We start from the raw sequence: 15,949 nt of genomic DNA on the forward strand, positions 1-15,949 counted from the left end.
ACCCTGGCTAGCCAATGCCCTGGAACAAAGTCCAAGCCTTTCAACCTGGCATTGAAGGCAAAGGCCTAGTGCCACCCACCTCCCCAGCCTCATCATCTCCGTCCCTAATTCAGCTGCCTTCATCTGCTCTGCACTACTGTGATCCCACCAGTTTACCCATGTTTTTCCTCACCCTCTGGGCCTTTTGCACATGCTTTTCCCTCTATCTGGGAAACTATTTCTGGTGAACTCTCCACTATTCTAGAATCAAGTCCAAAACTCTCCTCCTGGCCTAATGGCCCCACATGATCTAGGCCCCTCGTGTCTCTTTGTCCCCTATTCATACCTTTATCCTCCTTGCCATTGTGATGGTTTGGGGATGTGGGACCTTTAAGAGGTGTTTCAGTCATGAGGACTCCAGCACCCTCATGAATGGACTAAAGCTATTATTGTGGGACTGGGCTTGCCTCCCCCTTCCCCTCTTTTCTCTCTGCCCCTCTGCCATGTAATGATGCAGCAAGAAGGCCCTCACCAGATGCTGACATTTTGACATTGGATTTCCCAGCTACAGAAACTTATAAACTACCCAGTCTATGGTACTCTGTTATAGCAGCAAAAAACAGACTGCAAGAAGATAGTTCCAACCCCAGGGCCTTTGTACTTGCTGTTCCGTCTTCCTTCGTTCAGAACTTCTAATGCTTGACTCCTCCTCTATATCCATTGTTTAACTCCCAAATTTTATCTACTCAGAAAGGCCTTTCCTAACCTAGCCTGGCCCCCTAAGCATTTCTTATCATATTCCCCCTGTTTGATTTTCATATTGGAAGTTATTTTCATTCTTTTCTTGGTTGTTCATTGCCTTTCTCCCCTATTAAGTTTGCTGAATACAGGAACCTTGTGATGCTAAAGCATTGACTTTCAGAAAAATGGCTTTTCAATGAATAAATGAATGAACAAGTATTTAATCCTTCAAGTCGCAGCTTAGTTATCTCCTCCACCTAGAAAACTTCCAGCCTAACAGCCTGACTTGTGCTTTGAGTAGCCTGGTTTGGAAGGCTGACTGAGGCCAGTGCACTTCCTCTCTTGGGATGACAGTTTGCTATGAGATCTGGAGGGATAGGTGGTGGTCAGGAAAGGTTGAAATTATGAGGGATCACAAATCCCAGGTAAAGAACTGAACAGCCTCTGGGAGATGACAGAAAGAGAGAAAGACAGAGACAGAGACAGGGAAGAAAGTAAGAGAGAATCAGAAAGAGATGAATGAGTAGATGGATCCCAGGTTAGCCTCAATTCCTGACTTCTGTGTTTCTATGTGTGTTTATCTTTGCGATAAAACCCCTTTTCCCGAAGGAAACTTGAATGAGACTCTGCTTCATGCAACCAAAAATGTCCCAGGTTAGTTGTGGCAGGCGCCTGTAGTCCCAGTTACTCGGGAGGCTAAGGCCAGAGAATTACTTGAGTCCAAGAGTTTGAGGTTGCTGTGAGCTATGACACCATAGCACTCTACCAAGGGTGACAAAGTGAGACTCTGTTTCAAAAGAAAAAAATCAAAAACAAAAAATGTCCTGGCTTAGACAGTACTCCCTGGTGCCCCCACAATGTCCGTGCTGCCTCCTTTACTGCAAGCATCATGCTGTGTTGCCATTGTCCCCATCCCTGTCTGCCAGCCCTATAGGATCCTGCGTTCTTTTAAGAATAAGTCCATGGTCTTATTCATCTCTATGTTCCCAGTACCCAGCATGAGCCCTAGTTCCTAGCAGGAGCTCAGTAAGTATTTATGAACAGGGACATTTTTCTCACCCTCTTGTACTGGAATCCTGATTCCCAACTCAGCAGCTCTCAGTTTTCCCCCTGAGGTCTTCTTCCCCACCCATCACTTCTTCTCAAACTCACTTCATCTTCGTTCTTTCACCAAACTCATCAGTTTGCCCACTCCCAAATCTTCCTACGGTGATGATGCTGTTTTCTTTCTTTTTTTTGCAGTTTTTGGCCGGGGCTGGGTTTGAACCTGCCACCTCCGGTATATGGGGGTGGCGCCCTACGGCTTTGAGCCACCAGCACCGTCCGATGATGCTGTTTTCTACTAAACTCTGTTTTTCTCTTCTAAAATAATAGCACATAAGCTGGGTTTGGAACTGCTATGCTAGGGCTGACATTTCCCAGCCTTCTTTGTAGCTAGGCCATGCCATGAACAGGAGTTACATTCAAAATATCTAGCAATCAGTATAACACAGGCACTAATCAGAGTGGGCACCTAACCAATCAGCACGGATACTGTCAACCACTGGTAAATCAGCACTATCCTTATGACTGTGCTCAACAATAGAGTGTGAGATATATCCCCTCTGCCTCACATACTCAAAAGAAAATTGCTCTCCGCTTCCTCTCTTTCCTGTTTCTCATGAGCTTACAATTCAGACACGACCATGACCCAGCTTCCATTGTGCACAGATGTGAGAGCAACAGGGCAGGAGGCTCCTGGGTCCCTGAATGATCACATGGAGCAGCAATCTCCTGATGAGTGGACTGCTTGTTTCTAGGTTGGTTTTTTGTTTGTTTGTTTTTGTTTTGACAGAGTCTCACTCTCACTTGGTAGAGTGCTGTGGCGTCATAGCTTATAGCAACCTCAAACTCTTGGGCTTAAGCTATCCTCTTGCCTCAGCCTCCTGAGTAGCTAGGATTACAGGCACCCACCATGACACCTGGCTGTTTTTTCTATTTTTTAGTAAAGATGGATGGGGTCTCACTCTTGCTCAGGCTGATCTTGAACTCCTGAGCTCAGACAATCCACCTGCCTTGGCCTCCCAGAGTGCTAGGATTATAGGTGTGAGCCACTGTCCCCAGCCTTTGTCTCTAGGTTGTTATGTGAGAGAGCAACAAACTTTTCCCCATTTGGGCCACCAGATTGTTGGGTCTTCCCTGCTACTAAAATTCAGCTCATATTCGAATTAGGTATTTTATAGAATCTAAGATGCTATCAATTACAAGACTGGCTATTTTTATGTACCACAAAGAAAAAAAAGTGCTACAATTAAAACATAAAAAGCCATTAATTAAAAGAAACATCTGGATTTCAAAGACATTAAAATAATGCGTCTTCGAGTCATGAAATAGAGTAATACACTCAGTGTGCCTTAGGTGCTTTTCCCAAATTACCTGATTTAAACCCCAGAAAAGGGTGGCACCTGTGGCTCAGTGAGTAGGGCGCTGGCCCCATATACCGAGGGTGGTGAGTTTGAACCTGGCCCTGGCCAAACTGCAATAATAAAAAAAAAGCAAACAGCCAGGCATTGTGGCGGGTGCCTGTAGCCCCAGCTACTCAGGAGGCTGAAGCAAGAGAATCACCTAAGCCCAAGAACCGAAGGTTGCTGTGAGCTGTGACACCACGGCACTGTACTAAGGGTGACAAAGTGAGATGCTGTCTCAAAAAAACAAAACAAACAAACAAACAAAAACCCAGAAAAGAGACCTAATTGCACCCATTTTACAGAAAAGAAAACTGGGGCTCAAAGAGGGGATGCAACCTATTTGAGGCCACTCAGCCAGTGAGTACTCCCGTTAGGCAGGCTCTGGAAACCCTCCACCCTCCTCCCATCCCAGCCCCACTCACCTATGCAGACTTTCCCCACGATGGGTGCGGTTCTGGGCACGACAGTCATGGCCAAGCTCAGGAAGGAAACCATAGTCACGCAGCAGGGCCTGAGCACCTCTGGCCACTACAGCCACACCAGCTGCCACACGCCGGGCCAAGTCATCCCTCCAGCCAGCTGAACGCACTGCAAACAGCCCAGCTGGCAGGGGAGCACCTCCTGGCAGAAGGAGGGGCTCACCAGGGACCCCAGAGCCCCCACCTCCAGCCAGCTGGGGCCCCACCATAAACCAGACGTAGCCAGACCCGGTGAGGCCAGCCTCCTCTGCTGCCCGGAACACAGGCTCAGCCTCCTCTCGTGCACAGAAGAGCAGGCGGATCTGTGCACTGACACTGCGGAGCTGGGCACTCAGCACGGCCTCGCCAGCCCCAGGGTCCAGCGTCAGGGCTCCACGGTGCTCCCAGCCCACCAGGCTGCCATCAGTCAGCACCTCTATGTAGGACAGGAAGGCGCGATGGCCAGGAGCTCGCGTGGTCACTGCTACAAAGGATGTCCAGTCGTACTCTTCCAGCACCTCAAAGATGACCTGAAGCTGTTGCTCTGTGGAGGAGCCCAGTTGCAGGAAGGTAGAACCCTTCTCCTAGGGAAAGGGAGGAGGATGTCAGGCCTCCTGATGTGGGAGTCTCATCTTCTAGGGCTGACCAGCTAGCTGTTCACTAGCCTGGGGCACAAGGCTAGATCTGGGATTAGTTTAGCTACCTGACTGAGTTTTCTAGCCGCACCCATCAAAACTCTTCCCCATACCTATAATCCTAGCACTCTGGGAGGCCAAGATGGTTGGATCACCTGAGCTCAAGGAGTTCAAGACCAACCTGAACAAGAGTGAGTCTCTGTCTCTACTAAAAATAGAAAAATTAGCTGAGGCCGGGCGTGGTCACTCACACCTGTAATCCTAGTACTCTGGGAGGCCAAAGCAGATGGATTGCCTGAGCTCACAAGTTTGAGGCCAGCTTGAGTCAGAGCAAGACCTCATCTCTAAAAATAGACAGGCATTGTGGCAGGTGCCTGTAGTCCCAGCTACTTGGGAGGCTAAGGCAAGAGAATTGCTTGAGCTTAAGAGTTTGAGGTTGCTGTGAGCTATGATGCCATGGCACTCTACTGAGGGTGACAAAGTGAGATTCTGTCTCAAAAAAAAAAAACCCAAAAAACTAGCCAGGCATTGTGGTGGATGACTGGAGCCTCAGCTATTCAGGAGTCTGAGGCAGAAGGATTGCTTGAGCCCAAGAGTTTGAGGTTGCTGTGAGCTATGGTGAGGGTGACAGAGTGAGATTATGTGACAAAAAAACCCCCAAAAACCACAAAAATAAACTTCTTCCCCATAAACCTCCTTACTCTCTTCCCTGCCTGAGGGTAGATATAGAGGTCCCTGAAGAGAATTTTTAAATCCTAGGGATTACAAAGCCACAAGAGGGAAGGAGCCCAAGTCATCACACGGATGAGTCCCTCACATGGATAAGAGCCACCTTGAATCAGGAACACCTGTTTGGATTTTATTTATTTTTTACTTTTTTAGAGACAAGGTCTCACTCTGTAGCCCAGGCTGGAGTGCAGTGGTGCAGTCACAGCTCACCGCAGCCTCAAACTCCAGGGCTCCAGGGCTCAAGGGATTCTTCCTGCCTCAGCTTCCTCAATAGGTGGGACTACAGGCACACGCCATTGCACCTGGCTAATTTTTTTTTTTTGTAGAGACAGAGTCTCACTTTATCGCCCTCGGTAGAGTGCCATGGCATCACACAGCTTACAGCAACCTCCAACTCCTGGGCTGAAGCGATTCTCTTGCCTCAGCCTCCCGAGTAGCTGGGACTACAGGCGCCCGCCACAACGCCCGGCTAACACCTGGCTAATTTTTAATTTTTTTTTTTTGTAGAGGTGGGGTCTTGTTATGTTGTCCAGGCTAGTCTTAAATTCCTGGGCTCAAGCAATCCTCCCACTTTGGTCCCCCAAAGTACTGGGATTGCAGGCTTGAGCCACAGTGCCCAGCTGTGTTTGGATCTTATATGATTGAGAAACAACCTTCCATTGGGTAGAGCCACTGAGATTTGAAGGTTTACCTGTTACAGCAGCTAACATCACTATCATTAATACCCTCAGCATGCTGTGAGGGAACTATAGTCCCCAGAATCCACAGAGAGGAACCAGTTCTCTACATAGTGAGGGAGACTACATCTCCCAGCACGCAACAAGGATGATGAAGTTACTCACCAAACTGGAAGATACATCTTTGCTAAGTGAACTTTCCCTTCTTTGGTTTTCCCCCTACCTCCCAGGTCCCTCTTTCTCCGTTCTCCTTGGCTGGAACCTCTCCCTCAGCCAAAATTCTAAATGTAGTTGCACCTCAATGTTTTCTTTTCTGTCTTCTTTTCCTGGGGATCCCATCAAGCCCTGTGGTTTTTTTTTTTTTGGCCGGGGCTGGGTTTGAATCCGCCACCTCCGGCATATGGGACCGGCGCCCTACCCGCCGAGCCACAGGAGCCGCCCAAGCCCTGTGGTTTTAAATACTGTTTGTTTCCTGTATGATCCAATACTTATGGTAGCCATGAGTCATACATAGTTATTCTAATTTAAATTAATAAAATTTGAAATACAGTTCATGTGAAACAGTAAACAGTGACATGAAGCTTGTGGCTATCATATTGGATAGAATAGATGCAGACCATCTTCATCATTGCAGAAAATTCTGTTAGATAGCTCTGGGCACGCTGATGGCACCTTTCCTCAGTCACAACCTCTCCTATGAGCTTGGGACAAACCTATCCCCCTTTCATTTTTTTTTTTTGAGACAGAGTCTTACTATGTCCCCCTCAGTAGAGGGCTGTAGTGTCACAGCTCACAGCAACCTCAAATTCTTGAGCTTAAAAGATTCTCTTGCCTCAGCCTTCCAAGTAGCTGGGACTACAGGTGCCCACCACAATGCCCGGCTGTATTTTTTGTTATAGTTGTCATTGTTGTTTAGCAGCCCCAGGTCGGGTTCAAACCCACCAGCCCCGGTGTATGTGGCCGGCACCCTAACAGCTGAGCTATTGGTGCTGAGCCTTTTCTTTTCTTTTTCTTTCTTTCTTTTTTTTTTTTTTTTTCTTTGAGACAGAGGCTCACTCTGTCACCCTGAATAGAGTGCAGTGGCATCATTGTAGCTCACAACAACTATAAACACCTGGGTTCAAGTGATCCTCTAGCTTGAACCTCCCAAGTAGCTGAGACTACAGGTGCCCGCCACAACACCCAGCTAGTTTTTCTATTTTTAGTAGAGATGGGGGTCTCACTTTTGCTCAGGCTGGTCTTGAACTCCTGGTCAAGCAATCCAACTACCACCGCCTGGCCTCCCAGAGTCCTCCTTTCTATTCAAGGCCTCCCCTGGGATTTCCAAGAAGCATCTCAAAATTAGCATGTCAAAACTAGAACTCTGGATCTTTCCCCACCTCAAACCTGCTCCAAGTTTCCAGTTTCCTTATTCCCTCTCTTTCCCTCACACCCACATCTCACTATTTCCAAATCTTGGCTCTGTGTTCAAACATAACCCCTGTTATCCATTCCTCACGGGGGTCACTGCCTCAGCCCTCACTTGTCACCACTTTCTTGCCTAGACATCTATGGCTTTCCAACCCATTTCTGCATCCAACCTTGCATCTTCCAGTCCATTCTCCAAGGAGTGGCCAGAGTGATTATTTCAAAATATTAATTGGATCTCATCCTTTCTTGGTTGAAAATCTTCCAATGATTCTACCTCAGAATCAAAGCCAAAGTCCTTACTGTGGCCTACAAGGCCCTGCATGAACTGGCCCCTGTTGCTTCTCTGACCTCATCTCCTACCACCCCAACCCCCAGTCAGTGGCAGCCACACTCTTCCTCAAGCATGCCAAGCTCCTTACCGCTTCAAGGGCTTTGCCTTTAGCTTTGGCCTCTCCTGGAAACACTTTCTTTTTCTTTTTTGAGACAGAGTCTCACTATATTGCCCTCGGTAGAGTGCCGTGGCATCATAATTCACAGCAACCTCAAACTCTGGGGCTTAAGAGATTCTCTTGCCTCAGCCTCCCAAGTAGCTGGGACTACAGGCACCTGCCACAACACCCAGCTATTTTCTTGTCGCAGTTATTATTGTTTAGCTGGCCCCAGCCGGGCTCAAACCCACCAGCCTTGGTGCATGTGGCTAGCGCTATAACCACTGTGCTATGAGCGCCAAGCCTCCTGGACACATTTTCTGCCAGCTCCCCTATGCTAGACCTCTTCATTTCTCAGGTCCAGCTCAGGTGTCACCTCCTCCCCTGACTGTCATCAATTGATTTCCTTCAGGGTAGATTTTACCATTACTTGTTTTGTCTGTCTCCCTATTAGGATACAAGCTACATAAAGCAGGTACTGTGTCTTACCTGCCCCCGGCTCCTGTGTTCCCCAGAACTTAAAACAGCCCTGGCACAGAATCAGCCCTCAATAAACTTTTCTGTAATGCAGTGAGAACAGCCAGTGGACTTATCCGTAGTCATGTGCCTATGGTCACATATTTAGGGGAGAAGACATTTGTCCTGAGGGGATGGGATCTCTTAGCATGTAATGTGAACCCTGAAAGGACTTCATCCTTCAGCAGCTGGAGTTGTGCTGAGGAGGACCATGTTCCCAGCACAGATGGAGCTGTGAAGACCACTATTTCTTCTCTTTAGGATCAGTGAAAGGACATTTCTGAGAAGGTAATAGATGTGTGCTGAGTACCACAGTGCCCAGCAGACAATGAAAAAGAGTGGACTATATTTCTCAGCAGCAATGGAAACACGAGGGACCACATCTCTGAGTATGACATGGAGGTGGCTACCAGGAAATAAAAAGTTCACTTGCCAGGTAATCTGCCTACAAATCTCTGGACTACAGCGTGCCAAGGAGAACAAGAATGTTGGACAGAGAGGTCCTTCCCAGAACACTCTGGACAGAACTACAACAGTGATCCAGTCACAAAGCCACAAGCCCTCACAGCCGGGAATTGGCAGACTCAGGCTCCACCCACCCAGGAAGCTCTGTCCTCCAGCAAATGCCACCTCTGTCTCCTCCATCCCTGAATAGGTTCAGCCTCCTAGCTGACCCCTTCTCAGTTTGCAAACAAGGCTTGGTCCAATTCTCTCCTTCACTACAAGAAGTCCACTACAGCTGGCCCCTCCTGTGCCTTCAGGAGTCAGGCCTTTCTCCAGGCCATGCCAGCTCCAGCCTCTACCCTCCCTTCCCCTGCAGGCTATTGGCTTTGACCTCTCATTGGCTGGATCCGCCTCTGCCCCAGACCCCTGGACAGTGCATCTCTGTCCAATGACTCCTCTGGATCTCAGGCCCCTCCCTCCCACACAGACTTCTAGACCCTATGCTCCTCTCCAGACTCAGTCACTGGGTACTGAATATCCCTGTCTCTGGGTTCCTATCTCTGCCTGGCTCCCACCTCTCCTCTAGACTTGGCGCTCTTCTGAATCCCATTCCTTTCCAACTGACTCCATCCCTCATTGATCCCAGACTCACCCCTCCCTCAGATTTTTGCTTTCTCGGCTTGGTCTGTTTTTGTCCCCAGTTCCCACCCCTCACTCTACTTTCCCGCGGTCCCGCACCTGCAAAGACTGGGTCTACGTCCTCCCCAAACCCTGATCATCAACGACTGTTCTCTCCCTGACCCTGCTTCTATGTCTCTCCTGAAGACACCGCTTATCTTATAGGCACGCCCCCTCCATGTCAGCCCTGCCTCTTATCTAGACCTAACCTCTACCATCTGGCCCCACGTGCTCGCAGATGCTGAACCACAGTACTGTCCCTGTCCCTTCCAAGGCCACACCCCTCAGAGCTCCTCAGACCCCGCCCCTCAGCAGCTGACCCCGCCCCCACCCCGGTCGCGGGTCGCGCGCACCTTGGGCGTGAGCACGAGCGCGGCACCGCCGTGCACGGCCACGATGGGTAGCGAGGTCTGCGCCGACAGGAAATCCAGGATGGGCGCCACAGCGGGCGCGCGCGAGTCGTCTTCGAAGACGACGCCGTGCACGCGCAGCCCCGACAGCAGGTCGCAGAGCTGCAGCACGAGGCTGCGAGGGTCCGAGCCGTTGAGCACCAGCGCCACAGGCCGCACGTCCAGGCCCGGGCTGCGCACGGCCGCTGCCACGGCCGGCCCCAAGCGTGCAGCCTCAGCCGCGTACGCGGGCCCCGAAAACACAAGCGCCACGTTGAGCGGTCTCGCCCCGCTGGGGACCCCGCCGGGCCCGCCCGGCCCCGGCACTTCCTCCGGGAACGGGCTGGCACAGGCCAGCGCCAGTAGCAGCAGCATCTTAGCGGGGCCCCGAGGGCCGCGGGGGCCACCGGCACCGCGCATCGCCTGCGGGCCCCGCCGGGCGGCCTCTGAGCACCCGGGTCAGGGAGAGACGGGAGGAGAGGGAGGCGCAGAGAGCACAGACAGACACAGACGGGGAGACGGAGAAACAGCGAGACAAGATACAGAAAGAGATACACAGAAGAGGTACAGGGGAGACAGGAGAGGAAAAGGTTGAAGTGATGGAGACAGAGACACAGCCACGGAGGGAGGAAGACAGACAGAAGGAGAAACACACAGGCAGAAGGACAGACCCAGTGGGGGGAGGTGGAAGGGAGAGGTGGGGAAGAAACACCAAATACACAGGGAGAGGTGTGGGGAGCGAAACAGGGAGAGACAGAGACAGGGAGAAGTGGAGTATGGGGGAGACACAAAGATGGATGGGTAATGGAGTCAGAGGAAGATACATAAGCAAGGGAAGAGAGAGGGAAAGAGATAGGGTAGGGATGGGACAACAATGATACATGGGAAAGAGAGACCCACAGAGATGGTATCAAAACAGGAGCAGGGAGAAAGGAAGGGAGAGGAAAACAACAGAGAAGTGGTCAGGGGAAAGATGGCAGGAATGAGAGAGATGGAAGGAGGAATGGAGACAGGGAGAAAAGGGAAAGAGAGAAGGTGTGATAGAAATAGGAAGTGAGGGAGACTCAGGGAGAGAAGGATAGAGTGAGGAGAGATGCAGATATAGACGCAGGAAGGCAGGAGAGATAAGACAAAGTTAGGGAGGAAAATGGAAAGAAAACCAGGAAGATGGGGACAGACCCCACAGCCACCAAGAGACACGCACACATAAGAGATGGGGAAACAGAATTGAGATTGAGGGAGGCAGTCAGAGCAGAGAGAAAATACAGGAAGACAGAAATAGCGAGGCAAGGCAAAGATCGAGACCCCCACCAGGGAGGTGCCCAGCACAGACATGAAAGGAAGGCGGGGAAGGCAAGTGGCAGGAGGGAGCAAAAATAAAAAGGAGAAAAAGGGAGGAAAAAAATGAGAAAGGGAAAAGGGGTCAGGTGTGTGGGGAGAGAAAAAGAAAGAGAAGGAGAAATTAGTGGGGCACCCCGACGAGAGAAAGTGTCCCTGTGACTTTACCCCTCACCCTGACCACAACCCCCAACCCGTTTTTGCCCCTTTACTCTCCTGTCCCCCACATTCTCAGTGAAAGTGAGAAAGAGTCATGGCCCAGGCTCGGATGCAGGGTTGGGGGCACAGCTGTAGAGAGCTGGGGGGAGGGGGCTCCCTGGCACCCAGCCTGGAGCAATTTACTAAATTAGAGGAAATACAGCATCTCTTCCTGTGTACCCTGTTGAATATGAGCCCCTTGGGGTGGCTGGGCTGGGAGCCCAGGCTCCTGGGTCCTGCCTGGGTCTGAGGGCGGAGGGCACTGGGTGGGGGGGTGTCTGGACTCCTGGTTCCCAGAGAGGGACTGGAGCCTGTCCTAGGGGCTTCCTGAAGGGGTGAGGGTCCAGGCAGAGAAGGGTTCTCTCTTGGCTGTCAGTCTCCTGTCCGGTTGCCATGGTAGCACAGGCCTCTTCCACCCCACAGCCAGCTAGGGTAGGGGAAAGGCCCACACCCTCTCCCCTGCCTAGAGGCCTCCACACCTTCTCTCTGCCCCCCCCCCCAGATCCTTGGCCCTTGCTGTCTCCCGCGGGAAAGGGGCGGGGGCTCCTAGCATGCTGGTCCCTCTCAAATCCTGGCTCCTCTTCCTCTTCGCCCCTCCTCTCATTGCCCTTCCCCAAGCAGCTGGCTCAATCAGTGCTCAGAATAACCCCCCCACTCCGCCCCAAAATAACCCACAGCTGTGGCCTGGTCCCCGCGGGGTTAATTCTCAGTCTCCCCTCCCTTCCTGGTGGCTGCTCACCCCTCACCCCCTCTGCCTCTTTCAGACCTAGCCCTGCCTGGCCTCTGCCCTTGGGGACTCCAGGGTCCTACCCCCTGCTGAGGCCCAGGAGGGCAGCCCTCCCCACCCTTCTCAGGAGGTTAGATGCTTGGTTCTCTCCCACAGGGAATGGGGAAGCTAGCCCCTTACCCCACCAGGGATGGAGAAGTGGCAGCTCCAGTCCTCCAGGATTCAGGAGGCCCAATCCTCACAAAACATACCCTCAGGGATCACAGAGACCAGGCTCCTGTTTCCATCTCTTCATGCCACCCACCCAGGGCTACAGAGACTGGACCCCTATCCCATGCCTTGTCTAGGACTAAAGAAACTGAGCCCCCAGCCCCCTCTTCCCTCACACAACTTCTATCATAATGACCCAGGAGTCCTGCCACCAGCCCCGTCCTCCCCCAGGAATTCAGAGTCCGGTGTTTAGCCCTGTTCTTTCCCAGGACCCAAAGTCCCAGCCTCCTTCTGCCCTGAGACTTGGAAATTCAAATGCCCAGCCTCTTCTCCCCGCAGGAACCGAGAGTCCAGGTCCCCAGTTCCCCTCTTCCCCCAAGACCCAGGAATCTGGGTTGCCAGCCCTCCCCTCAGAAACTCCCTTTTTGTCTCAAACCCCATTAGTCCCAACATCCTGGGTGCCTCCTCAGCTCCTGTCTCCCCAGTCGTTCCACTCAAATCCTGTGCACAACATAGCCTGCCCCAAGCTGAGAAGAAGGAAGGTGCCAGAGATTTCTGGGGTGTCCCTGTGTCCGTTGGTCCCCCCAGTCCATCACAGAAGAGAGGCCACTTTGATCAACAGCTCCCCCACCTCGAGTGGTGCTGCAGACGGCATCCCATTACCGCTCCCCCACAACGCACACACAACACGGGCTCTCCCCACCCTAATCCTGGTTCTTAGAAGAGGCTGGAAGGGTATTCCAGAACCTTGAGGAAGGGGTGGCAGCTTAGGCAAGGCGTGCCAGGGGCCTGGATGCCCTCAAGGTCCTTGTCAGGGGTATTAATAGCAGACTCATAGCTCTGAGAAGGGAAGGGAGAGAGAGAGGAGAAAGGGAGAGGGCTGGCAAGCGGTGGGGGAGACTGATGCAGGGAGAGGGGGTGCTGAGAGAAGGTGAGATGGAGAGATGGAGGGACAAAGAGAGCAAGGGGTGCCAGGTATGCAGGACTGGAGAAAGGCAGCAACATGCCAGAGATATTGGGGCCTTAAGAGGTCTGAGGTATAGAGACCCAGGAAAAGGGACTCAGAGAAGGAGAAAGAGAGAGGGCAGAGGAAAGTCCCCGAGGACAGGGAAGCTGGAGGGGGAGCAAAGATCCCTCCCCACCATTCAACCCCTCAACTTCTATGAGGCCTCTGGCCAACTTTCCCTGTCCGAGATTTGGGGTCCACATTCCCGCCCCCATCCATGCATCCCTTCCCCAGCCTTACCTTTTCATGACCCTATTCTGTTGGGGGGATTTCAGGTGGGCCAGGACTGGAAACTGGCGTCCAGTGACCCCAAGTTTCCGTGGAGGGCTCAGGGAGCCGATAGGGGGGTCAGGCCCCAGGGTAGCAGCAGTGGCAGAGGCGGTGGTGGTGTGGCAGGGACCTCCTGCCTGTCTCTGGCTCCGTCTCTCCTTCCTCTTCCTTGGTCCTGTCCTGCCCTGTCTGTCCCCCAAGGTTGCGGCCACCTGGACTAGGCGAGGACACGGCTACACATGTTGCACTGGAAGTTGGGCCCCGTACATTGCAGAGGCTGTTGGGGTGTCCTCTTACCACCCTGACCCCATGGGGATCCCCCTCCGCCCACCTGCGGTGCCCCCCTCTGCTGCTTCAGCCCGGCTCCTCCCCCCTTTCCATGTGTCCAGTCCTGCCTCTGCCTTGATCATTCCCATTCCCCCCTTCATGCCCTCAGCACCCCCCCCTCCCCAGCGTCTGTCTCTGTCTGTCTGTCTGTCTGTCTGGGTCACCTCTGAAGCTGGTGGCTGGTGTGTGTGTTTGTGTGAGTAGCGGGAAATCGCCTGTCTGGGGAACTGCTTGCCCCTTCCTCGCTTGGCCACCTCTAGACCCCCCCCACACCCCCACTCTCTAACACAGGCAGAAACACACACGCACCAACACACACGCACACACGGACCGCCTCTCTTCCCTGGGATTCCCCCTCAACACCCCCGGAGCTTGAGAAGGGAAACACACACACACACATACACACACACACACAGGGGTCCAATGGGGGCCAGGCTATCACTGCTGACAGAGGCTGTTCGGACAGACAGGAGGACACAGGCAGCCGGGGACGCCCAGACGCCTGGCCGGATGCAGGCAGGAGACACAGAACCCAGGTACACACCATTCATCCAGGTTTGGGGGTGCTGAGGGGGAGGACTGGGGGCCCACAGCACCCAGGCAGAAGGCTCAGGGTCAGTACAGACAGACAGACCCCTCCCTTCTGCGGCCGCAGCAGCCCTTACAGACACACCCCCCCTCCACCAGCCAGCCCCAGACACCCAGCGACACAGATCCTCACCGGGCAGATGGCAGACGCAGGAGAGACCCCTGAGGGCCGGGCGGACCCACCCAGGCCAACACCCCCCAGCTGGGCACTGGTGGCCGAGGCAGGCTGCGGGAAGCTGCGGGTGAGGGTGGCGCCGGCGGCCGCGGCTTGGAGGAGCTGGAGCGGGAGGGACTCTCACACTCGCTCTGTTCTCACACACACACTCACTGGGGATGCGATTAACATTCAGTCCCCGTCCGCCCCTGCCGGGAGACCCACAGCCCCCCCTCCTGGCCTCCCTGGGGACCCCTCCTCCTGCCAGGGCTGGGGGAGGGGTCAGCCCCCTCCCCCAGCTACCAGCATCCGTCTTCCTCTTGGGACAGGGGAGTGAGGGGCTGAAAATGAAAAGGGAGGAAGAAGTGTGTGTGTGTGTGTGTGGGGGGGGGGTGCGTAGAGACTCGGAACCTGATATGGAGACACCAGCCTCAGACTAGGGGTTGCTGCTCTTTGCCCCATCCCCTTTTGAGGCTGGGAAAGCAGTAGGCCTTTCCCTGACTTCAGTGTCGGCCATGCCAAGACCCATCATCTGGCTTCTATTTCCCCAGAAGGTTAGGCCTGCATACTGGGTCTCCCTGGTGGACTCCATAGTCTGGGCCTCCAGCCCCTCCTCCTTAAGACCCAGGGTTTCAGGCCCCAAATATCCTCCTACCTCAGTCCTTTCTCCAGCAGGAATCTAGAACCTAAAAGGGACTCAGGCATCTGACTGTCTCCTAGCACAAGCCACCTTCAGGGACCTTCCCTTTGGTATGCAGTCAATCCATCCTTCTGAAGAAACCAATACCTCTGTACCCCTTTTTTATGAAGGGACCTAGACTCCATTACCCATAGGTACCCAAGATCCCAAAGGCAAGTAGCATCTGCCCCCTCACAGACACAGCCTGTCCCCTTGAGGATCCTGCAAGGCCAGCTGTCCATCCTGCTCCTCCTGCTAGAGAGGTAAGGCCCAGCACTTTTTTTTTTTTTTTTGTAGAGACTGAGTCTCACTTTATGGCCCTCGGTAGAGTGCCATGGCATCACTCAGCTCACGGCAACCTCCAACTCCTGGGCTTAAGCGATTCTCTTGCCTCAGCTTCCCGAGTAGCTGGGACTACAGGCGCCTGCCACAATGCCCAGCTACTTCTTTTTTTAAGACACAGAGTTTCACTATGTTTCCCTGGGTAGAGGGCCATGGCATCACAGCTCACAGTAACCTCAAGCTCTTGGGCTTAAGTGATTCTCTTGCCTCAGCCTCCCATGTAGCTGGACTATAGGCACCCTCCACGACACCTGGCTATTTTTTGGTTGGAGTTGTCATTGTTGTTTGGCAGGCCCAGGCTGGATTTGAACCCACCAACTTTGGTGTATGTGGCTCGCGCCCTAGCCACTGAGCTGCAGGCGCCAAGCCTGGGCCTAGCACTTGTACAAAGCAACCCATGCAGCTCTGGGATGGAGTATAGTACAACAGGACACCTGGGCCCCTGAGTGTGGAGCCTGGGAATGTGCGTGCGTGCGTGTGTGTGTGTGTGTATGATGTATAGGGAGGACAATTCTGGAACTCTGGAGCAGGTGCTTGAAGCCAGGGCTGTGGGCTTCTGGGGTAGTCTGGGTTCAAGAT

General features: G+C 53.0%; 1 protein-coding gene across 4 annotated transcripts in view; it reads right to left on the bottom strand.

The window, feature by feature from the left end:
- Positions 1 to 15,566, bottom strand: part of GRIN2D (glutamate ionotropic receptor NMDA type subunit 2D) — a 45,873-nt gene extending 30,307 nt beyond the window's left edge. Inside the window, exons 1-4 of one of the 4 annotated variants that reach the window (XM_053607387.1) lie at positions 14,329 to 15,566; positions 13,251 to 13,527; positions 9,496 to 9,977; positions 3,590 to 4,209 (exon numbers count right to left, since the gene is read on the bottom strand). In XM_053607387.1, coding sequence (XP_053463362.1) covers positions 3,590 to 4,209; positions 9,496 to 9,951 — 1,076 coding nt within the window. In that variant the 5' untranslated portion in view covers positions 9,952 to 9,977; positions 13,251 to 13,527; positions 14,329 to 15,566. Of the gene's footprint in view, positions 1 to 3,589; positions 4,210 to 9,495; positions 9,978 to 11,974; positions 12,058 to 13,250; positions 13,528 to 14,328 lie in introns of those variants that run through there. The other 3 variants (XM_053607388.1, XM_053607389.1, XM_053607390.1) reach the window with 3 other exon arrangements.
- Positions 15,567 to 15,949: the final 383 nt, after the last annotated feature.

Source organism: Nycticebus coucang, chromosome 10 (assembly GCF_027406575.1).
Source record: "Nycticebus coucang isolate mNycCou1 chromosome 10, mNycCou1.pri, whole genome shotgun sequence".
NCBI classification, from domain to species: domain Eukaryota; kingdom Metazoa; phylum Chordata; class Mammalia; order Primates; family Lorisidae; genus Nycticebus; species Nycticebus coucang.